This window comes from Cervus elaphus, chromosome 20 (assembly GCF_910594005.1).
Source record: "Cervus elaphus chromosome 20, mCerEla1.1, whole genome shotgun sequence".
NCBI classification, from domain to species: domain Eukaryota; kingdom Metazoa; phylum Chordata; class Mammalia; order Artiodactyla; family Cervidae; genus Cervus; species Cervus elaphus.
This window is the reverse complement of record NC_057834.1, coordinates 32,722,951-32,747,282: the sequence shown is the minus strand read 5'-3', so window position 1 is coordinate 32,747,282 and position 24,332 is coordinate 32,722,951. Positions and strand designations below refer to the sequence as shown.

General features: G+C 52.4%; 1 protein-coding gene across 3 annotated transcripts in view; it reads left to right on the top strand.

The window, feature by feature from the left end:
• Positions 1-414: 414 nt before the first annotated feature.
• Positions 415-24,332, top strand: part of VANGL2 (VANGL planar cell polarity protein 2) — a 35,452-nt gene continuing 11,534 nt past the window's right edge. Inside the window, exons 1-3 of one of the 3 annotated variants that reach the window (XM_043877858.1) lie at positions 415-435; positions 22,860-23,120; positions 23,248-23,368. In XM_043877858.1, coding sequence (XP_043733793.1) covers positions 23,050-23,120; positions 23,248-23,368 — 192 coding nt within the window. In that variant the 5' untranslated portion in view covers positions 415-435; positions 22,860-23,049. Of the gene's footprint in view, positions 436-7,584; positions 7,897-8,133; positions 8,278-22,859; positions 23,121-23,247; positions 23,369-24,332 lie in introns of those variants that run through there. The other 2 variants (XM_043877856.1, XM_043877857.1) reach the window with 2 other exon arrangements.

Sequence of the window (24,332 nt, the reverse complement as noted above, 5' to 3'; positions counted from 1 at the left end):
AAGGGAGTGATCCAAGTTTGGAAGTGAGAAAGATCTGAATAAGCCAAGGGACTTGGGATGGGGGAGGGAAGATAATATGTTTCACTTAAACCTATTACATTTAGTGTACCCAAAGAATAGGCAAGTTAAAATGTCCTAGAAATATGAGTTTGATGTTCAGAAGAGAGATCTGGATTTAGGAGCATTAATAAAGGACCCCAATTCTGGGAAGGATTAAAGGCAAAAGGAGAAGGGAGTGGCAGAGGATGAGATGATTAAATAGCATCATCAGCTCAATGGACATGCATTTGAGCAAACTCCAGGAGATAGTGAAGGACAGGGAAGACTGGTGTGCTGTGTCCACTGGGTCACAGAGAGTTGGACATGACTTAGCGACTGAACAACAACAATAAGTAGGCTAAGAGAGAATGACATTACTTTGGGAGAGCATTTAAGGTAAGGAGTCAAGGGGCCAAAGGCTGAATTCTTTGAAATATAGATATGTGAAATCAGGAAAAGGAGGGTTATTGAGAGGAAGGCTGGTTATAAGGAGCTGAAGAGTGAAGGATGGTGGTAAGGAAGCTATTCTTTTTTAAAAATTTTAATTGGAGGATATTTGCTTTACAATATTGTGTTGGCTTCTACCATACAACAATATGAATCAGCCATAAGTATACATATATCCCCTCCCTCTTGAACGTCCCTCTCACCTCGAACACCATGCCACACCGCTAGGTTGTGGCAGAGCACCAGGATGAGCTCCCTGTGTGATAAAGCGACTTCCCATTAACTATCTATTTTACATATGATAATGTGTGTGTTTCAATGCTACTCTTTCAATTCATTCCATCCTTTCCTTCCCCCACTGTATCTACAATTATACTCTGTGTCTGCATTTCTATTCCTGCCGTGCAAGCAGGTTCATCAGTACGATTTTTCTAGATTCCATATGTATGCATTATTAGTTTTTCTCTTTTTGACTTACTTCACTCTGTATAAGAAGCTCTAGGTTTATCCACTTCACTAAAACTGACTCAAATTTGTTCCTTTTTATGACTAATATTCCATTGTATATATGTACTGCATCTTTACCCATTCATCTGTTGATGAATATCTAAGTTGCTTCCATGTCATAGCTATTATAAATAATGCTGCAATGAACACTGGTGCACATATATCTTTTTTGATTATGATTTTCTCAGGGTATAGGGCCAGCAGTGGAATTTCTGGGTTATATGGTAATTTTATATGAAATAGAAAACTCTATTTAGTTTTATAAGAAACAGAGGAAAACAATAGAATGGGAAGACTAGAGATCTCTTCAAGAACATTAGAGACATGAAATGGGAATATTTCATGCAACGATGGGCACAATAAAGGACAGAAATGGTATGGACCTAACAGAAGCAGAAGGTATTAAGAAGAGGTGGCAAGAATACACAGAACTATACAAAAAAGATCTTCATGACCCAGATAACCACGATGGTGTGATGACTCACCTAGAGCCAGACATCCTGGAATGTGAAGTCAAGTGGGCCTTAGGGTTAATCACTACGGACAAAGTTAGTGAAGGTGATAGAATTCCAGTTGAGCTATTTCAAATCCTAAAAGATAATGCTGTGAAAGTGCTGCACTCAACATGTCAGCAAATTTGGAAAACTCAGCAGTGGCCACAGGACTGAAAAAGGTTAGTTTTCATTCCAATCCTAAAGAAGGGCAATGCCTAAGAATGTTCAAACTACCACACAATTGCATTCATCTCACACGCTAGTAAAGTAATGCTCAAAATTCTCCAAGCCAGGCTTCAACAGTACATTAACTGTGAACTTCCAGATGTTCAGGCTGGATTTAGAAAAGGCAGAGGAACCATAGATTAAATTGCCAACATCCATTGGATCATCAAAAAAGTGGGAGAGTTCCAGAAAAGCATCTCCTCCTGTTTTATTGATTACGCCAAAGCCCTTGGCTGTGTGGATCACAGCAAACTGTGGAAATTCTTCAAGAGATGGGAATACCAGACCACCTGACCTGCCTCCTGAGAAATCTGTATGCAGGTCAAGAAGCAACAGTTAGAACTGGACATGAAACAACAGACTGGTTCCAAATCTGGAAAGGAATCCATCAAGGCTGTATATTGTCACCCTGCTTATCTAACTTATATGCAGAGTACATCATGCGAAATGCTGGGCTAGATGAAGCACAAGCTGGAATCAAGATTGCCAGCAGAAATATCAATAACCTCAGATACGCAGATGACACTACCCTTATGGCAGAAAGCGAAGAGGAACTGAAGAGCCTCTTAATGAAAGTGAAAGAGGACAGTGAAAAAGCTAGCTTAAAACTCAACATTCAAAAAACTAAGATCATGCCATCTGGTCCCATCCTTTCATGGCAAATAGATGGGGAAATAATGGAACCAGTGACAGACTTTATTTTCTCGAGCTCCAAAATCACTGCAGATGGCAACTGCAGCCATGAAATTAAAAGATGCTTACTCCTTGGAAGAAAAGCTGTGACCAACCCAGACAGCATATCAAAAAGCAGAGGTATTATTTTGCCAACAGAGGTCCATCTAGTCAAAGCTATGGTTTTTCCAGTAGTCATGTATGGATGTGAGAGTTGGACTATAAAGAAAGCTGAGCACCAAAGAATTGATGCTTTTGAACTGTGGTGTTGGAGAAGACTCTTGAGAGTCTTTTGGATAGCAAGGAGATCCAACCAGTCCATCCTAAAGGAAATCAGTCCTAAATATTCATTGGAAGAACGGATTCTGAAGCTGAAACTCCAATACTTTGGCCACCTGATGTGAAGAACTGACTCCTTGGAAAAGACCCTGATGCTGGGAAAGATTGAAGGCAAGAGGAGAAGGGGACGTCAGAGGATGAGATGGGTGGATGGCATCACCAACTTGATGGACATGAGTATGAGCAAGTTCCAGGAGATGGTGAAAGACAGGGAAGCCTGGCGTGCTACAGTCCATGGGGTTGCAAAGAGTCGGATACGACTGAGTGACTGAACTGATGGTAGTTTTATTCCTAGTTTTTAAAGAAATCTCCCACTGTTTTCCATAGTGGCTGTATCAGTTTATATGCCCACCAACGTGCAAGAGAGGAATCTACTGTTTAGAAAACACTGGATGATATGAAAATAAAAGAGAGGGCTGAAGTAAGAAGAGGTTGCAGAGTGGAGGGAGATGTTTTATTTTGCTACTAGAGTCGGAAGTTATAATAGATACAGGAGAGCGTGGCAATAAGGGTTGGAAGTGGGAATGGACAAGATCTAATGAAATATGGAGGGATTAGTCCTAGGCAAGGGAGGTGGGGGCATTTATTGTGCCAAGAAAGGAGGAAGAGTATCACAAAGAGTTTGATTTAGTGGTTCTCACATTAGTATCACTAAGGCAACTTACCTGGGACTTCCCTTATGGTCCAGTGGTTAAGAATCTGCCTGCCAATGCAGAGGACACGGGTTTAATCCCTGGTCTGGGGATATCCCACATGCCATGGGGCAACTAATCTAAGCTTCACAACTACTAAAACTCAAGCACCCTGGAGCCCCGTGCTCTGCAACAAGAGAAGCCACCACAAAGAAAAGCCTGTACACCACAACTAGAGAAAGCCCTCATGCAGCAACAAATATCCAGAGTAACACACACACACAAGTGCTGATAGCGGGGCTACAACCTGGAAGTTTCTGTTTAATTAGCCGGGCATGGGTCCTGGGTATTGGTATGTTTTCAGAGCTTCCCTGGTGATTAAAATCTGCAGTCACGGTTGAGAAACACTGGTTTAATTATAGGCAACTTTTAAAACTGGTGATAATAGGACGGGATCTGAGGAAGCTCACACTTGATAAAGATTGGACGAATAGGGAGTAGTAAAGTTTGGGGATAGGTGAGGAATAGAGGGGCTTCCTAGGTGGCGCTAGAACCCTCTGGCCAATGCAGGACACTAAGAGACGTGGGCCAATCCCTGGATTGGGAAGATCCCCTGGAGGAGGGCATGGCAACCCACTCCAGTATTCTTGCCTGGAGAATCCCATGGACAGAGGAGCCCGGCAGGCAATGGTCCATAGGGTTGCAAAGACTCGGACACGACTGAAGTGAGTTAGCACACACATGTGCATGTGGAATAGAGAAAGAGAAGCAAAGTTAGAAGGGAAGGAAACTAGTACTAACTTAGTGACTTTTATGTGACATTCATGTGGATATGAATGAGGTTTGGTCCTTGTTCTCAAAGAGATCAGGAGCTTACCTGAAAGAGACTCCTCACAGCAAACCTATTACATCTCACAGTTCTTAATCAGGGCTTTTTATTAGTTTTTTTGTTTGTTTCCTTTTTCACTGAAAGAGGAAAAAATCCAGTTATTTCACAATACAAACTGGGTCTGGAAATACTATTGTAAGCACTGAGAATAGCCTTTCTAGGAAAGTGGGTGCTGGGGAGAAAGCACGGTTAACCTGGGAGATTGAACTGTCCTCAGTTTTAGCCACAGGGTTACAAAAAGCTGGTGGTTCTGGTCCTGCATTGAGTATATTACTGGGCTTACCTGTACCTGGGAGGTGGCTGATTTTGTTAATCACTGACATTGGAAACCTTTGATGGCCATCCTATATAGGCTGTGAATAACATATCTGGTCAAGATACTAAGGATTCCTCTTTCGCGGCAGTGAAGCTGGGGAAGGGCCCTACTTTTCACCAGAATTGAAGACCTGGCCTTTGCCACTCTAGTGCGGGCCCTTACTTCCAGGAACAGCTTCCTCTGAACGGAACGCACACACTTCTTCAGAGCTGACCCTTCCTTGGAGAGTGTCCACTGCCGTGTCTTGCGCCCTCTGCATCTCTGCTGGAGACTCAAACTTCCAGGGCTCTGGAGGGGCCTGTGGTGGGCCTGTCCCAACCCTGCTGCCTCAGGCCCATGAGCTGGTAAGGAGTTGAAAGGATTCTTACTGAGGACCCTGGCTTTTGTCTGGATGCCCCCTTCCTTAATCAAGATTCACCAAAGCACCAGGAATCCGCGAGGCACATAACAGAATGGGGAAGTTTGGCTGGGCATGGACTGGGGCACTATGGCTTTGCAAGGGGGTTCCTTCTGTTACCTTATTAGTTCCATTTTATATGCAGAAGTTGAGGCTTGAAGCAATTAAGAAACTCGCCTATGTGCTCCAAGTCAGGAGCTGTGCATTTGGAGTTCAGTCTGCTCCACTCTGCTGTCCTTCAGGCTCCTGACCTGCCTCTGTCACTGTAGGTTGACCTCTTTGGGAAATCCTGGTTGACTGTCACCTCAACATTCTCCTCCCTGCTAAAGAATTAGACTAGTTCCCTTGGGCCCCGAGGAGTATGGGCCTCTTCTTTGGGTCTCCATTTCTTCATTCTGTGAATTAAGGATATGTGAAGTCCAGATGGGTTTCCATCCTAGGGGTTAGGGTGGAGGACAGTTCAAAGAATAGATGCATGGGACATACACACACACCAATCAGATTTAATGTTGGACCTCCCCTCTGTAATCCAGTGGTTTTGTTACAGAGATAAGTGAAAGCCCCCAATCTCATCCTCAGAGAGAGAAGAGGGATGGAACTTATTCTAGTTTGATGCCTGATTTCTGTTAATCCTGAAGCTTCATTTGTTGACATCCTGACTCAGGTTTCAAGCTTCAGGTGGGGAGAAACTACAGAGTTATCTGTAATTCTGGCACCGGACGTCATGCTTCCCATTCTTTGGGCCCTTTTGAGGTCTGTGAAACAGGCTACCATCATGTTGAGCACAGTTCACAGTAAACCTGCTAGATAGTCAGCCGGGGCTGTGGCAGCAAGGGCAGGCCTAACACTGTGTCAGATTACACACTTGCTGCCCAGCATGGGGGTGTGTGTGGGGGGTGCTCTGGGCAGAACTGGTAGTACCCTAAGCCTACCTTCCTTTATCCTCCCCCAGCTCTCCTGCCAGCTATCCCCCATACAGCTGGTCATGGGCACCACCAAGGCCCCCAGCGCAGCCCAGGGCCTGGCCCGTGATAGGCACCCAGTACCTGAGCACTCAGACGCATGCAGGGACTTGGGTACCTGAAATGATGAGTCTGCACATTTCATGTAGTCTTGGTGCTGAGTCACTTGCTGACCTGTGATGTGGGAAAGAGGATGAAGAAAGGTAAGTGTTTGGGTAAAGAAGGGAAGTGTGTCCTAAGGCTCTCTTAAGACCTTAAAGAATGACATATTGGAATGGTCACAGTGCAGGGGACAAAGATGACTCTGTTCTCATCTTTGGTCAGGTTAGAATGGATGACCAAAGGGAATGAGATTATGTCTCAAAAAAAATTTCATCAGAGAGGAGAAAAATCCCAAACAAGTCAGGAACAGAGTCTGGGAGTCTCCTACCCTGAGACTTTTAATCACAGGGTTGGGTGAGAAGGTATCAGGATTGGAAGCCAGAGGATGTTGAGAATGTGCAGATACCTTGCCCTGCTGGAGGAGAAGTGTGCAAAGGTGCTTTTGAAGTATTACTATTCTAAGTAAGTGGAGAATTACACACAGTACTAATGATATTATAATAATACTTTTGCTTTCACTCACTCCAAGGGCTACATAGACTTCTCACAAACCCAGACTTTTATAATGGGGGTTAATCTCTTTGGGTTCAAAGCTATTATGACCCAACTTCATGAGCCTAACTGGTTTTCTGGCGTACTCTAGGGCAAACATGCCTGATTATGTCGGATCCTGGTGATACCCTACAATCCTTGTGTAGTGCTATGAACTCCAGGATATGTGAAACCCCTGGGGACGAGAGCCTTGCCTGCTTGGGGTTAGGGACCCGACAGGCCGACGCATTTTTACACTGGAGGTTTCCTGGGAGAAGGGCCTCTCTCCCCGGCCATCCAAACTCCCCGGCGCCCTCGTCGTCCCTCCCCTCCCCCACTCCCCCAGGGCAGGGTTCCCTTTGTAATTAATCCCAACGCTCAAACCAGAGGGGAGGAAAAAAGTGTTAATGAGAGAGCATCCCAGACTGACTGGGCGGTCGCCGCTCGCAGCTAGAACACCAAGTAATTAAATTATTTTTGGAAGCGGGGGGATATGGTGGTGACAGTGTCAGAAAACTCCCGTATGAATGGGAAGCAGGGAGCGTTCCTCGCCAGTAATTAAAATCAAGGATGACTTTCTCTTCTCGCAGCCCTCGGGGGGTAAAACTCAATCTTTCCACGTCCCAGATTCCACTGGATTTCGTGTAGCCGGGTCTGTGGCCCTAAGAACTGAACATCGCCATCCCCGAGGGTCCGGGGGCTCGGTCTCCCGCAGGTGGGTGGAGGGAAACAGCCCCAGGAGGGGCTGCGGGCTGGGCCCAGGCCAGGAATCGAGGCATCTCCCAGACACCGTCCTGGGCCGGGGTCACAGCCCCGCTGCCGATTCCCAGGATCCTGGGGGGCCGCCGGGCATCTGGAGGCGAAGGGCTGGGGGGGGGGGGGGGAGGCGGCGACTCGGGGAAGAGCCGGGCCGCAGACAATGGACGCGGCGGCGGGAGGGACGGCGGCTGCGGGAACAGCCGGGAGGCGGCACCCGGGAGCGCGCGCTCCCCCGCCCCCTGCACCCCCTCGGCTCCCGTCCCCTCCCCCTCTGCCCCCTCCCCCTCCTCCGCGGGCTCCCGATCTGATTCGTGATCCCTGATTCCTTGATCCTTGGTCCCGCCATGGGAGCTTGAGCGCCCCCCATTCCCCTCTGGCCCCCTGCCCCCGGGGCCCTGAGGGGGAAGGCAGCGGTCTGGGACGGAAAGGGGGTGACCGGACTCAGGAGCCCCCCTCTACACCCCCCCAACGTCCGCGCTGCCCGTCTACGAGCGCGGAGTTCGGAGCGACCCGAACGCTGCGGATACAAAGGCGCCGGGCCGAGCGGGGCGCCGGCCGAGCCCACCCGGCAGTTCGCAGCGGCGGGTGAGTGCCGGGCCGCGGGGGCGCGAGCAAAGTTTGCAAAAAAAAAAAAAAAAAAGAAACAGAAAGAGGGACGATCATGCAAGGGGCCAGGGGGTGCCCAGCCCCGGAGCGAGCAGGGTGGCTTATGGGGGAAAGGGGGCGTGGGGTAACCCCCTTCCGGTCCATCCCCCCACTGCACAGCGGAGTGCCCCCCAACTTTGGGGAGAGGAAGGGGCGCTTGGGGAGGGGGCGGAGCCCGGGCCTGGAGAGCCGGGGACTTTCCTGGGCCCGGGGCCGGGGCGGGGGCCTCAGTGTTCCCAGGGGAGCCGGTTGGAGCTGGAGACTTGGGAGTGTGTGTGTTGGAGGTGGAGGGAGAGGCAGTGAAAGGATCGCGGTCTGGAGGTACTGGAAGGCGAGGATGTTTAGGGGTGCATACACACCTCAGGAGTGTGGGGAGGACCCCGGGCAGGGATGCGTTCGGGGTGTGAGGTGGAGTCCGGGGAGCCGCCCGAGGAGAGTAGGGGGGCGTGTGTGCGGCTCGAGGATGGGGCTGGAGGCCGGAGACCCCGGCGCTGTATCCCGGGGCCCAGAGGACAGGCGCCGGCATCCTTCTCTCCACTTGTCTTTACCCGTCTGAGGGGCAGTGGGCTCTGCACTGGTGAGTTTAGAGGCTTGGTGAAGCATCAGTGTGCGTGATCCTTTTGTTTTTGTGTATGTGTGCGCCTTGACATGCTGCGTGTCCCTGCAGGTGGGCCCCTGGATTTGGCGATGAAGGTGTTTTCCTGTGCCTGAGTGTGTGTGCATGCAAGGAGCAGCTGATCATGCATGTGTGGTGTGCTTGGATATGTATTTATGGGTATACTCGGGGGAAGGGGTGTGTGTCTCTGTGTGTGAACTGGGGAGGGGTTTATGGGAAAGAGGTTCTGAGGAAGGTAGGTGTGTAAGAGCAGAATAGGGTGTACCTGGATAGGTGTGTGTACACCTGTGTACTAGAAAGAGATGTGAGTGAATCTGTGTTCCCTTGTGTACGGCCTGTGTTGACAGATAAGTACCAGCGTGTGCCTGCCTTAGGTGGTGTGTGTATTTCTGAGTGTGTGTTGGGGGTACTGCCACTTGCCTCTGCAGGCAGATTTTCTTGGCAAGGAGCCCAGAGGGAGGGCTGTCTGGAGGGTTCTGAGGCTTCTTGGACGCCCTGCCCTGCTTTTGAGGGTAGTGCCTTAAGTATCTGAGACCTATGGGTCATCTTATGCGGTACCTGTTTTGGGAAAAGGGCTTTTCTCTAGAAAAGGTTGTGTGTGTTGTGGGGAATACGGAGTAGGGATTTGGGTTGTAGTCCAAGGGGAGTCTGGGGGATTGGAGAAGTCAGGGAAAAGAATCAGAGGGATATCCTCTCATTCCACCTTATAGGTTGGGTGGTTGTACTTGGAGAGGCCACACTCTTGGACTCCCAGCCCATGTTCAGCCCCCTCAGGCCCCACCGTCTTGTAAAGGCACCTTGGAGGTCGCTGCTTCAGAGCCCACTCACCCTGCCCTGCCTCTGGGGTCCGACAGTTCCAGAGGCATCTGGGGATTCTGGTATGGGCTGGAGGCGGGGAAAGAGCACTCCTGGAGGGATGGGACGGAGTCCTGACATCCTCGGCTCTCTGCTGCGCGGAGTTGAGAAGGTGGCCTGGGAGCTCTGGGGAGAGCAGAGGGGGATGTTTTTCAGGAGTTTGTACAGATTCATCTCACAGTTTTTCCCTTTTTCCTGGTGAGAAGCATGACTGGGATGGAGAGGTGATCTGGGGCCAGGTCTGAGGGTGATGGATAGGCGGCTGAACTTGCCAGCAGGGCGCTTGTCCCTATGTCAGGGAGGGGGCACGCACCCATTGAGGGCTGCTCTCTCTCTGTTATTATTTCTCTTGGGGGATGAAGGGAAAGAGCGGGCACGCATGCCTTGTTTACACATCTCACCCTCAGTCATTTTCCTCTTGCTGCCAGAAGAACTGGTCGAGGCACCCAGTTTTAGAAGCTGAGACTGTGAATGCACAGGCCCGTTAGGGTCTCTGGGTAATTCCCTAATGGGCGTCCTTAAGGGGCATGTGCAGTTGGAATGTTTGCATTTTAGCCCCCAGGGCTCCCCACCTTTCTTAAGTCCCCGTGATAAGAGCAGTAAGTTAGAAAATGTTGGGACTAGAGATGGGGCAGAGAAGGAAAAGACTGGATTAAAAAAAATGCAGGATTGCCCCAAACCTGACACCTATCTGTTGGGTAAGGTTCCCAGGGGGGAGTGGGGCACTTGAATCTAGGATGGTGTGTTCTGGGGTACCTTGTCTGCTTCTGTCCTCTGATTGAACGCAGGATATAGTATACCGGTGTGTTTGTGGTGGGCGGGGCTCTTCTAAGGAGGAGGGCTTGTGGTCAGACCTTCGGAAAGGCGGCCTTTGAAAGTACTTCAGACTGGAACTAGTGGTCGAGGTGGCCCCTCCTCCCCCACTGTCTTGCTCCTTGCCTCTCTCCCCCTAATTCTTCTGGGGGCTGACCTCTCTGGTATACCGCCTAGGGTCCTTCGGCTTCTTCAAGATCTGAGGAAGGGTACCCTTCCCTGGCTCTAGAGCAGGACAGATTTTTATTTGCTCATTTGGTTTCCAAGAGCCCCTTCCAGTCCGGGGGGCATGAACTTGACTTATAGAAGCTTCCAGCAGAACAGGGAAGACATCTGGGACCCCCACCCCCATCCCCTGAGTTTGAGGATCTCTGGTCTTCTTTGCTGTTTTACCCCGAGCATCTCACACTGTGAGGCCAAAGTGAAGAGTCCAGCAGAGTTGGCGGGAATTAGGACTTAGAAGTGTTATGACATTGGGCAAGATCTTAAAACCCATTCTTTAGCCTCTTAAGTGTCTTTAGACACCATCTTCCCACCCCAGATTGGGCCTCCTTCCCCGGGTGTCAGCTTGCTGTTAAATTCTGGTTTTGCTACTTCCTAGATCTGAGACCTTGGATAGAAGTAGATAACTTTTGAAGCCTCACCTGTAAAATGGAGTTAATAATAGGCCCTACCTCTTAGGTTTATGAGGATTGTGCGTGTGTGCTAAGTTGCTTCAGTCATGTCCGACTCTTTAGGATCCCACGGACTGCAGCCCACCGGGCTCCTCTGTCCATGGGGATTCTCTAGGCAAGAATCCTGGAGTGGGTTGCCATGCCCTCCTCCAGGGGATCTTCCCAACCTAGGGATGGAACCCGTGGCTCCTGCGACAACTGCACCGCAGGCGGGTTCTTTACCATGAGCCACCAGGGAAGCCCATTTATGAGGATTAAATGAAGTTATAGAGAGCTCTTCGCACAGTGCCTGGCAAGTGATAACTGGACCGGTTCAGGCTCTGATGGATGGTTAGTAAGGGAGCGGGTTCTGGGTTGTGGGGGAGAACTAGACTGTGGTTCTGCACTTCTTCTGGCAGACCGTGCTGGGCACTGCCTACTCTCTGCCAGGCGCTGTGTGAAGTACAGGCATGGAAGGGTGAATAAGATGGGCTTTCACAGGGGAGACGTGCATGAACATGCCGATTCACTGTAGCCCCGTGAGTAGTATATGGAGGTGTGTTGAGGAGGCTACCAGAGCATGGAGCAAAAGTGCTTGGTCCAGATGTGGGTGGCAGGGAGACTTCCCAGAGGAGATGTGCCCTTCATTGGAAGTTTTTGTTGTTGTTCTGTCGCCCAGTCGTGTCTGACTCTTTGTGACCCCATGGACTGTGGCACGCCAGGCTTCTCTGTCCCTCACCATCTCCTGGAGTTTGCCCAAGTTCATGTTCTTTGCATCACTGATGCCATCCAGCTATATCATCCCTCTTCTCCTTCTGCCTTCAACCTTTCCTAGCATCAGGGACTTTTCCAATGAGTTGTCTTTTCACATCAGGTGACCAAAATACCGGAGCTTCAGCTTTAGCATCAGTCCTTCCAGTGACTATTCAGGGTTGATCTCCCTTAAGATTGTCTGGTTTGATCTCCTTGCAGTCCAAGGGACTTTGAGGAGTCTTCTCCAGGACCCAGTTTGAAGGCACCAATTCTTTGACTTTCTGCCTTCTTTATGGTCCCACTCTTACAACTGCACATAACTGTATGTGACCACTGGAAATTTTTTAACTGAGGTGAAATTCACAAAACATAAAATTAGCCAGTTTATTTATTTATTTTGGCTGCACCATGCAACCTGTGGGATCTTAGTTCCCCCTTCAGGGATTGAACCTGCATCCTCAGCAGTGAAAGCATGGAGTCCTAACCACTGGATCACCAGGGGGTTCCCTAAAATTAGCTGTTTTAAAGTGAACATTGGCACTTCGTACACCTATAGCGTTGTGCAATCACTGCCTCTATCTGAAAACACTTTCATTATCCCCAAAGGAAACCTGTACCCGTTAAGAGATTGCTCCCTGTTCCCTTTCTCCCGGCCCTTGGCAAGTACCAATCTGCATTCTATCTCTATGGATTTACCTATTCAAGATATTTCATGTAAGTGGAGTGGTGCAATGTGTGACCCTTTGTGTCAGACTTCCTTCACTTAACATAATTTTTTTGTGGTTGAATCATATTCCACTGTGTGGATCAAACTTTGTTATTCAGTGGTTAAGCCATGTCCGACCCTTTGCAACTGTGTGGAATGCAGCATGCCAGACTTCCCTGTCCTTCGCTATCTCCCAGAGTTTGCTCAAACTCATGTCCATTGAGTTGTTGATGCTATCCAACCATCTCATCCTCTATTGCCGCCTTCTGCTCCTGCTCTCAATCTTTCCCAGCATCAGGGTCGTTTCCACTGAGTTGGCTCTTTAAGTCAGGTGGCCAAAGTATTGGGGCTTCATCTTCAACATCAGTCCTTCCAGTGAAAATTCAGGGTTAGCCTTGAGATCAACCTTAGCTGGATTTAAAGGATGAGTCAGGCAAGCAGGGAGGGACTTGGGAGGGCGCTGCAGGTAGAGGCTGAACATGAGCAAGAAGGAGCAGGGGTTCCAGGGAGCCACATGCAGCTGGTGTTCCTGGATCTTGAAGTATTAACTGGGGATTTGGCCTCAGTTTTCCTGCCTATGAAACGAAGTCTTGTGTGGTGGGTGGGGTTGGAGGTATTAGGGAGAGGAGAGGCTGGGATGATACTGCCTGTTCTCAGAGTCTGGGTCGCAGATGGGACTTTTTAAAACTTGCCTTCTTTCCTCCTTCCTGGGCAGCTCCCTGCTGTATGCATCTGCCATCATCCCTGTGGGTACCCATCTTCTTGTTTTATTGGGCATTGACTTCCCCTCTCTCTTAATTGACCTGAAATTTCTCTCACACTCTCTAGGTGGGTAACCCTGTGCATGGGGAGATTTTGATAGCAGAGATGAAGGAAATGGCCTGGGAGTAAATCCTACACACACCCATTCCCCAGAAGCCTTCTCTTTTTTTAATCCTGCCTTTTGCTGATCTGACTTGGGCAGCCTTCTGTCACCTTTTCTCCTGTGATCTGGAGGGAGATGAGGTGGGCCAGGAAGAGTCTCTCCATCGTTCTCTCCACCCTGCTTGGTGCAGAGTAGAGGCCTTGTATGGCCGCTACTTAATTTCCAGGAGTACTTTGGAAATTAGGTGTTGCCGTGCCTGTCTGATGCCCCTGGCAAGGCTGGTAATTACAGACATCACAGCTGGGAACGGGTTTGGGAGAAGCGGCTTAGAATCAGCAGAGCTGAGGATATCCTGGTAATCAGGGTGGGGCAGTCAGAGGGGAGAGTGGGAAGAAGCTGGGGGCTTGAGTCGGGCGGCAGGCTTGGGGGCCCCTTCTTCTACCACTCCACACACAGCTGGACTTAGCAGCTTCAGGAGAGAAGGAGGTGGTTAGAGCCCAGGCCCTGCCTCACTCTACATGTGGAAGGAGGGAGGGGAAGAGAGAGGCTGGGCGATCCAGGAGCCTCCGAGGAAAGAGGCAGAGAGTGGGGTGAGGGGTTTTGGCTGCTCTCTCAGACCTGGGTGTGGTCTAGGTTAGAGAGCGGCCGTCATATGGGGGCTGAGGCCACCATGATAGCCAAAGTGTTGGTTCCATGTTATTCTGGGTGGGGTCTCACTTCTCACAGTGAGGTTTTGGGAACAGGGAGTGAGTGAAAGGAATTGGCTGCTCACCCTCTATTGGAGAAAGAGGTGGGAAACTAACATTTTATTGAGCATTTATTATGTGTTTGACTCTGCGATATTCTGTATACATTATTTCGTTGAATCCTCAACCTTCTTAAGTTGTCGCCATTATCCCCATTGTGCAGATGAGAAAACAGGTTTATTTTGCAGATGAGAAACCCGAGGTTTAGAGAGGGCCGGGGACTCATCTAAGATTACATAGCTCCTCAGAGGCTGTGCCAGGTCTGTCTGAGGTCATTGCTCTTCCATTTCCCAAAGTGCTCGTTCCACCTTTCCATCCTCTCATTTCATTTGTTCAGGTTTGCTCATTATTGCCCTTATTCTTGAACTTGAATAATTTCCCTCTCTCCTGAAAAGCAGACATGAGTCCAGCTGTCAGCCTGAGATGTAAAGGAAGTCTGTCCTTAGAGACGGTGTCAGTCTGCTGGAAGAATGGGGTCTCCCAGGTGGAGCACCTCGTTGGCATAGCCTGGGGCAGGGCTGCCGCCTGGACAGAACATCCTCGGGGGCTGGCCTCTTCCCCGCTGCTGGGTCACTTCACACGTGGGGGCTCCAGCACCATGACCCGTGGAGTCTTGTTTCGTTTGGAAGGGCCTGGCTCTCCCTGGAGAGTTTTCTAGCAACCCCCTAACAGTATCCCTCAGACCCCACAGAGTTTCACCAGAGAGTTCCTGGCTCCCCCACTCCAGTTAGAAAAGAGGGTGAGTCTGTGTAGGGAGTCTGGGGAGGGGCTCTGGCCTTTTAAGGTGAGTGGGGGCGCGCAGAAGCAGGTGTGACTGCAGTAACTTAAAAAGCAACCGAGTATGACAGAAACACTCATTTTGTCATCTGCTTTACTCCAGGATTGGGGTGGCAGATGCAAGGGTTGGGGCATGTTGAGGCTCCTCAGAAAGAGTGAAAACCTCAGGCTGTGGGTTTGTCAAGATGGAGGAGGTTGGTTGGTGCTTGGGCTTTTCAGCTGGCTCGGTTTTCCTAGATAAGAACTGGCTGATTTACCAGATCAGAGGCCCTGGAGTGAAGCAGGAGGAAGAGGTTTACAGAATGGGGAGACCCAGCTCTGCCACCCCGGCCCCGAGTCACACTGCGTCTCACACCCTACTGCTTTTGCCACACAAACTGGCCTTTGTTGGCGTGTCCCCACGTCACAGCTCTTCCCATCCACATGCAGACCTAAAGGTGGCTGGCTTCTCATCCTGAGAAACCGCTTTCTGTTCCCCCTGACCCCATCCCGAGGCGGCGGCTGGGTGAGCAGGCTTTGTAGGTCTCAGGGTCAGGGACAGTTGGGGTCCACCTCGGAGAGGAGGCTGAGCAGAGGGCGAGGCGTTTTTGTCTTCCCGTGAGGGTGGGAGCATGTAGTGTCCAGGAAGGCGGCCTCTGGGTCAGTCCAGCTTGTCTGCCTCCCATGGCCCACCTTCTCCTATCCCTGAGGACAGCTCACGGCGCCCGTTTTCCTGCCTGACTCTCCCACAGCTTCCTGATGGGCATGCACGGCTTGGTCCTCTGCTCCAGCTGAGGGAGGAAGAAGTTCCGAGCCTGGTGGGTGGGAAGGAGGGGGCTGCTCACGGGTGAGAATTAAACAGAGGACCCAGCCACCTAGAAGCCCTGGTTCCCTTCTCACCAGCTCAGCATCCGACTCCCTTCTGGCCTGCCCCTGGGAGAGATGCCAAAGGGATTACTCACCCTTTCTGCCCCGTGCTCCATCCGCCCACCCAGTGCTCCCTTCCAGATGGACTGGGAATGGGTCTGGGGGAGTCGGGGAACGGACCGCTGTGGTGTGTGTGCAACATGTGTGTGCTTGTGTGCAGTGTTTTGGGAGCAGGGACTCTGAGCGCTGGGGTGGGGGTGGGGGTGCTGGCGAGAAAGCAGAGCAGGTCTCTACAGAACCTGCCTGGCCAGGGTGGGTGGAGCTGGGTGGGGCAGTCAGGAGCCATTCCAGGTTTCCGAGGGGGAATCCGAGTGTGGGGGTGCACGTGTGTGTATCTGTGTTCAAGTGTGTTTGTGGCCTTGGAGGGTACTCAGCCTCCCCCTTGCTTTAGATAGAGGGAAGCGAGGGAAATAGATGGAGAAAGGCCTGCCTCTGGCCCCCCAGCTCCTTTTCAGCTAGAACAGCAGCTCAGGTATCCTGGCCAGGAGCCCAGTCTGAGGCTCCCCCGCCTCGCTCCCCGGCAGGCCCCGTGCACTGGGGTCTGCTGGTGAACAGCCGCATGGGCTGTCTGGGTGACCCAGGCATGGGCCTTCCCCTGCTCCTCAGCCCAGAGAGGAGAGGGACCCTGCCCCCTCCCCCGGGCTCTCAGGATGGTGAGCTCACGTCTGGGGCTGTCCTGGGAGAGTGCCGGGTTTATAGGGCGGGGGCGGGGCTCGGCGCCAGCTTTTGGACTCTTGGGTCCAGCTCTTTCTTACCCCTCGGCCCACTGAGGTCCACCTGTTCTCTCTGGCCTCCTGGACGGTATTGTCACTTAAGGGCATTGGTGGTGTTTTCCAGGGTACAGGAGTGAGGGTGGGGTGAAACCCCCTTTCTGGTCTAGGGCTTGGGGCTGGTCCTGGCCCACTCTGTGCCTTAGCTGTTTGGGGGTAGAGAGAACCCAGCGTGGGCCTTCTGGGATGGAGGGCTTGTCCCTGCTGCTCGGCTAGATGGGAATGGGGAGGAGATGTGGAGATCCTCAGTCAGGAGTGGTCGGTGGGTGGGGAAGGGAAGTACATCTCTAGGGCCAGGGGCTCTTCAGTCTCAACTGTCTCAACAAGCTGAGGCCTGTCCAGACTCTGTTCCTATGTCACTGGAGAGAAGAAGGGACAGGGAAGGAGCCAGTGAGTTCCCTCCTGTCCTGGCCACCTTCTAGTCTTGGCTGTTTCAAGAACCAGAGTCTGGAAGGACTGCCAGGGAGGGGCCTGGTCTCACTCTGAGAGGAGCACGCCTGAGTCACCGTGTCAGTGAGGTCTTTCTAACAAAGAGGCCAGAAAGGGCTGCTGCAGAGGTAGCACCAGGAGCTAGCGCCCTTCTTCCTCTGGGCCCTGCCTTTTCATCTGTAAAACTTGGGGTCGCACCTTGGAAGGCCTCTTCTGTCTTAGTGCTGGAGCCTGCCGAGAGTTGGGTGGGTCAGTCCACTGTTTCCTCCTGTGGTGGGTGGGGGTGAGCATGGGGAATGATGCGGGCACAGTCAGAGGCCCTGGCACTTCCCTCTGCTCTGTGGGAGTGTGTTAGGGGCTGCCTCCCCCCATCCCAACGTCAGACACCTCCTGTCTCCACCAGTGTCTGAACAGGGTGGCCTGGACTGAGCATGCCCGTGAGACTCGGGGCGGTGTGACCAAGTTGGGGAGCCAAGCTGGACAGTCAGTTGTGACTTGGAATCTGCCCTGCCTCACACTAGCTGATGTCTTGGCAAGGGGCTCGGTCTCTGTGGACAGACATCTAGCTCCTTGGATACCGGGCTGGGAGGCGGGACTTCTGGAGGGTGGGCATCCAGCATTTTGGGTGGAACTCACATTGATATCCTTGGACGCTGAATCTGTTGTGGGTGACGCGTAGGGAGCCATGAGGCTGGGGGCCCACATGACCACACATCCCATGGGTTTTAGTGGGGAAGGGGGGGTGCACGGTACATGCAGTAAGACCTAGGTTCTTGTGTAGGGATCAGAGACTTTTTTAAAAAATTGAAGTGTAGTTGATCTACACTGTTGTGTTAATGTCAGAGGTGCAGTACAGTGATGCAGTCTTTTTGAAGGCTACGGGAACCAGAGACGTTTTGTGGGCAAGGGTCCACAGACTTCTTTCTCTGCAGGAGGGGTCTGAAGGGGTGATCATGTCCATCTCCTTGCATCCAGGCAGGACCACCCTTCCCCTGTCCTGGGCTGAGGAGAGGAAGGCCATTTGTTTAAAAGATGGTCCGATCAGAGTGCTGCCCCTGTCAGAGGAGAACTTTTGGCTTCCTGTCCTCTTTCATTCTGAAGTCCTCTGCACGTGCCTTCCCTTGCAGCCCTGCTCTGGAACTCCCAGCCTGTCCTCTAAGTGCATATCTGTGTTCTGTCCCCTCCCCACCGTCTTCTCTGCCTGGTGGCCCTGCCCCCACCGCGCTTTCCCCCAGCCCCATCGGGGTCCTCCTCACTGCCTCCTTTCCCCACTCCTGGAAGCAGCTGGGACCGGGTGTACGGTGGCCGAGAGCAGGGGAACGAGCTGGTGACCACAGCCGCCTGGTCCTCAGCCTGCGCCTGGCCAGAGGATGCTCGAGTCTGGGTCCAAGGTCTCATCCACCCAGGCTGCTCCTGCGAGCGGGCAGTGGGGAGGGCCTAGTCTTGGTCTGCCTTTTGGCCAACACCAGGCCCTCCCATGCCTCCCAGTGTACCCAGGGCCTTACTCCCTCTGCCTGTTGCCAGGTTCTGAGTGTATTTTCTCCAAAGGCCTCTGATTGTTTCCTGAAGAAACCTGATCCCAGAGCTTATACAAAAGCTGGGGCCGCCAGAGGAGAAACCCCATTCTCTCCCGCTCTGTCCCTAGCCCCCCCACCTCCATAACCTCTCTCTCGCTTTGGATGCTGGGTATGGGTTCCAGGACCTGGCTGCCATCACCTAGGCAACAGGGGGCTTTGGTTGCCATGGTGATCATTGTGGGAGAAGCTGGGCAGCGGGGATAAAAGCCCCCACATTTCCCCCCCTGGTCCTCACCCCAGTCCTCATGGGATGATACTGAGACACATTCCATTAATTTTATTTCTGAAAGGCCTTTGGAGGGGAGAAGGGTCTCCTTTTTGTGACAGACTTTCTCTTCCTTCCCTCACTCCTCTCTGGCCTGTTTTTAACCCCAGATAATCCATGGTTGGCTTGAGCAGGGGACCGAGTCACTGTGTTTTTGTGTCTGAGGTGGAGTTGGGGGCCTGGTGAAAAGCAACGGAACACATTCCCTTTTACAGCCTCCCACCCTTTAAACCAGGGCGCTCCCTGCCCTGGATGAAGTCCGGACTTCCCTCCTGGTCTGTCGTGCCGCCCATGTTTCCACTTGTTGATCCCATCCAGTGATCCCCTCCCCCACTCTCTTCCCTGGGAATGCTGCCCACCCGGGAGACCCTCCAAACCCCTGATTCCTGGGTCCGATTAAACAAGGGGAACTTCTGCCCTTCTCATGTCTCATAAAGTCCCTCCCCATAGCCTCTCCAGTGCTTGGGTTAATTCCTGGGGTGCTCCAGGAGACAGCAGGCAAAGGTCTCAGAAGCTGGGTTCATTTTTGGCCACTCTGTTTGGCAGGGGAGGGAGCAGCATGTTTGGGTGCTTTCTGAGGACCTTGAGTTGGGTTGGTAGGGGTGGGAGAAGTAGGCCAGGGGAGCCAGGTTTATGTTGGGTCTTTAATCAGCAGCTGGGAGGAAGGTAGGGAGCTCTAGGCTGGAACAGTTTAGAACAAAGGGTTGGGAGGGGACTGGCACCCTGTCTGGTTTGAAATTTATCTGTAGGGGAAGCACAATGGCATCAGCTTCCCTCCTGGGTGTGTTTGAAGTGGTGGTTCTGATCTGCTGTGTGTGTGTGTGTGTGTGTGTGTGAGTGTTTGTGTGTGTGGCTTTAGTTGTACAAGCAGCAAGATTTATTTATACCACCTCTTTCCCAAGTTTCATAGGAAGTGTCTGGGGATTGGAGCAGGAGTGACCCTGAAGTCAGAGTGTATTAATTGCTTAACTTATTACTTGCTGAGCAGTTTGTTAAAGTACTTCTTTTATCTCCAGTATACTTAACAACAACCCCATGAGGTGTTGATGTAAAACATCATTTCCCCTGTTTTACCAATGAGCCTACCAGGCTGCCAAGCGCAGCAAAGTTAAGTAACTTGCGCATGATCACACAGCTCCTCAGTGGGAGAGTTAGGTTTTAAACTCAGATACTCGGGTGCAAATCCCATGCTCTTTTTGCTGTTGACTCCCCTGGCAGATGTGAGAATTCAGGCTCGGGAGATGGAGAGTCTGGGTTATTGTGTCTCTGTCTAGACTCGAGTCCATGGCAGCCCTCTTCCTCTTTATTTCTCCACCTCCCTCACCCTGTCACCCATTTGCCCTCTTTGAACCTGCTGGTGAAATTGAGTTTGTAGGAGGACTAGGAAGAATGGGCTGAGCCACAACAGGAGAGATACAGGCGATGTGTCTGAACTGTATTAGGGACTAGACCAGGAGAATAGGCTCTCGGGAGATGGGGTAGAGCAGCCCAGCATAATTTGCAGATAAGAAGGTGAATAGGGCCTCGTTTGTGGCAAAGGTTTCTAGAAGGGTTTAGGGTGGCTGGGTTAAGATACTGTTGTCTGCATTGCCCGAGTGTGTCTTTGTTACATACTTGTCTTGATATGGGGCTATGGACAAACATCTCCAGGCCATGGAGTGTCTCCACATACCTCTGTGAGGAAGATAAATGAATGGACGTAGCATTTATTTCATCTCCCTACAGTGTTTGCAGTTTCCCTGAGATTCAGGCGGTGTCAGTTACTAGCCGTGTGCCAATGGAAAGGTGGTGGATACAAGTCCGTATCAATCATAGTTCTTATTCTCAAGTTACTGATGGTTCAGCTAGGTTGGAGAAAAGTTAACAACTACATAAAGCAAATTCATTTCAGTTCTTAGCATAATTGACCTCGTGGCAGCACTTGACCTGGCTGATTTTATTCCCACCTTGAAGCAGTAATTCTTGGCTGCATGAGAGCCCACTCTTCTGGTCTCCTTGCTCCTCTGGCCTCATGGCCTCAGCCTCTTTGCCTCTTCTGTGTCCTCGGACATGTTTACATGTTGGGGTTCTCAGGGACCCCTTGTTTAACCCTCTCACTGGGTGATCCCATCCACTCCCTTGACCTTGCACACCACCCATACCTCCAGCTCAGCCTCTTTTCTGACTCTAGCTCCTCTGACGCTCAGCTGCCTGTTTAACTGCCTGTCTCACAGCCATGAACTCAGCATGCCAGAAGCCGAACTCGCCAGTTCCTCTCCAGTCTTCCCACCTGGTAATAGCACTACCACCTCCTCTCACGCTCGGGCCAGAGATCTTGATGCTCCCCTCCCCCTCAGCCAGTCCAATTAAGGCCTGCTGGTCCTACCCCACGTATGTCATGAATGTGACCATTTCACACCTCCTCTGCTTCTCTGCCCCATCGCTGCAGTCACCTCCTTCCTCGTCTCCCTACTTCTGCCTTCCCTTCTTTCCAGTCTCTGTCTGGAGAGCTAAAACCCTTCCCAGGCTTCCCACTGAATTAACCCAGGTCTTCCCCCAACCCGGGGCTTCCCCGGTGCTCAGCAGTGAAGAATCCGCCTGTGGTGCAGGAGTCACAGGAGACGCGAGTTTGATCCCTAGATCGGGAAGATCCCCTGGAGGAGGGCATGACAACCCACTCCAGTGTTCTTGCCTGGAGACTTCCATGGACAGAGGAGCCTGGTGGGCTATGGTACATGGGGTCGAAAAGAGTCTGACGTGACTGAGCAACTTAGCATGCACGCACACTTTCCCTGACCCCGAGCCCTGGCCACCTCTTCAGCCTCACCTTCCATTGCCTCTCCCTCCCTCACACCTGGCTCCACTGGGCCACCCAGCTCTCTGCTGCCTTTGGCCTTCCTGTGGGTGGCTGTCTGCTCCGCAGGCTTTCCGCTCCGCTCTACCTGCTTAGCCCTGGGCTCCTTCAGGCTTGGTGGTTGTTTTCTCAGATTTTCCAGAACCACTCAGTTTAAAGGAGCCCTGCTCCCCAGCCTTGTCTGTCATACTGTCCTCATCCTTCTCTTTTCATCACTGATGTAGTTAGTTGTTCGTATGCACCCGTTTACATGCACCAACCCTGCTGGGCTGTGAATCCGGGGTTTCTTCCCCACTGTACTCACGGCTTGCAGGGGATATGGTTTCTAGATGGGACCTAAGCAAGAGGTGATGACTCAGTGAGTGAAGGTGGGAAATAACTGCTCAGTGCCCAGGGATGTAACACTGGGTGCTGAGGGTGAAGGGGGCTTTTGTGAAGGGGTCGGGGCTGGGTTGTGAGGTGGTAAGCAGGGTTGGGTGAGAGTTAGGGAGGATGGGAGAAGGAGAGGTCTTTCTCCTCTGCTGAACTGGAAGGTGAAAGTGTAGAAGAAAGACGCTGCCCCTCGGTCCACAGCGGTCAGATAAGCTGCTGACATTGCCTGGTTCAGGATGTCAGGTTTTTAGAGAATGGTTTCTGCTTACCTTCCCCTCCTGCCCCTCACCACGTGATTTGTAGTTTACATTCTTCACCCTGGCCATGTGAGCACGTTTATGCATGCACACAAGTCAGGCCACTCACAGACACAGACACACACACAGCCTTAAGGGGGACAGCCAGCTTAACCTCACAGTAACTGTATGTTTGACGATTTACATGCTAGGGAGACAACACCAAGAGAAGCAGCCGTAGGCAGCCGCCTGTGGGCACTCAGACATTAAGAATGGGAGGAGATTTTTGCATCTATGTCCAACTAATAAAAATAAATGAAAAAAAAAAAAAGAATGGGAGGAGATGAGAGGCCTGGGGTAGCCTCTGGACTGACGCTAGCTGCCTCCTGCTGCGGTCTACACTGGGCCGGCCAGCTGGCCTGGCCAGAACCCACGTTCTCCAGCGTTCCTGGCCAAGGATAGGAAAGTGCTGCCCAGTTCTCCCCTGCGGGGGTCCAGGGTTGGGTCATCCTGGGTGGCCTTTGCTGTCATCTTCCCCCACCCCGGGGCACAGTCTGGGGGTGCTCTTGCTAGCAGGCAGGGCAGGAGGAACTGGGCCACTGGACAGAGCAGGAGCCTGGGGGGCCGCTCTCAGGTGGGAGCGAGGCTCCCCTGAGCTTCCGCGCTGCTTCCTGGGCATGGCCTCCCTCTCTGCTCCAGCCCCACCCCGACCAGCTGCTTCCTTTCCTCAGGAGCGCCGCTTGATTTTCTCTGAGACAAGCCCACCTGTCCAGCAAGATAGAGTCCCTCAGGGTGACGGTTGACTTCCTGAAGGTGCCCCTTGGCCTGAAGAAGCCGGTCCTGAAGGAGGTGGCAGGGGCGCCCCCCAGAAGGCCCCCGCCTGTGGCCCTGGAGCGCTACAAGGCGCGGCGTTCGGACGCCATGGACACCGAGTCCCAGTACTCGGGCTACTCCTACAAGTCTGGCCACTCCCGCAGCTCCCGCAAGCACAGGTGGGTGTGCACGGGGTGGGCGCGCGGGCTGGGCGCGCCACAGGGCCGGCGGGCTGCAGCCGGCCGCTGAGAAACTCGGGTCCTCCCCTTGACCTTCCGTGCCTGTCCCCCTGGCCTTCTGCTGCAGGGACCGCCGGGACCGACACCGCTCTAAGAGCCGCGACGGGAGCCGGGCGGACAAGTCGGTGACCATCCAGGCTCCGGGGGAGCCCCTGCTGGACAATGAGTCCACGAGAGGGGATGAGCGGGTGAGCGTCAGGGGCTGAGGTCTGGACCAGGTGTTTCCACTCGGATCCCCGGAGAAGCCGGAGGTCCATCCGAAAGGGGAAGGGACTGGAAACCTGGCCTCTTTTGACACAGAGAGGAGGGCATTTTGGGTCTGCTAAGGGTTGCAAGCTAGGACCTCGTCTCAGTAGAATTCTGTAGAACCTTGGTAGAGTTCAGAGATCCCTTTGGAAGCAGCAGCGTCTTTCATCTTTTACGACCCATGTGACCTGGGCTATGTAATGGGAATTGCCTCTCCTCTGGGCTCATGCCAGCCAGTTAGGGGACTGGGAATGTGGAGTGGGAGGACGGTGGTGGGTGGGGGCTAGAGGTGTGGCAGCCCGGTTTCCCTTGGGCACTCTGGTGCCCTCTGGTGTCGGACTGTAGAATAGCACCCGCTGGTCAGAGGGAGGAGTTGATGGAGAAGGAGGAGGAGGAAGTGGGCTTGGGGAGATGGGAGGGGGTTTTCCGCCGGTTGCTCCCGCCTGTCTGGCCCACTGTGTGCCCCGGGCAGGGAGGGCAGGAGGCAGCGCCCAGGGCTAGAAGAGGGAAGAGGCAGGATTTGAGATGACTGAGGTGGTCCATGTATCATTCCCGCTTTCTTCTTGGGAGCATCTTAGGGAGCTGGAGACCTCACGAGACATCTCTATGACTGACCCTGGGGCTTCCTGGGGCTTGGAAGCAGATCAGTACCTGAGGGAGATGATCCTTCTCCCTCTTTCCCAATCCCGTCTTCTCCCAGAGACCTGGCCTCCTGAGTTCTTGAAGTGAGCCTGATCAGCTCTTCTGTTGTTGGGGGGTGTGCCCAGGCACACGTGTCAGTATGGTGGTTGTGGTTACTCACGGGTTCCCTGAGCTGAGACAGGCAGTGCCTCCACTTTCCGCCTTCTGTTCAGGCTCCCCTTTCCGTGGGGAAATGCCCATGTGGTGGGCATCCAGACGGGCCAG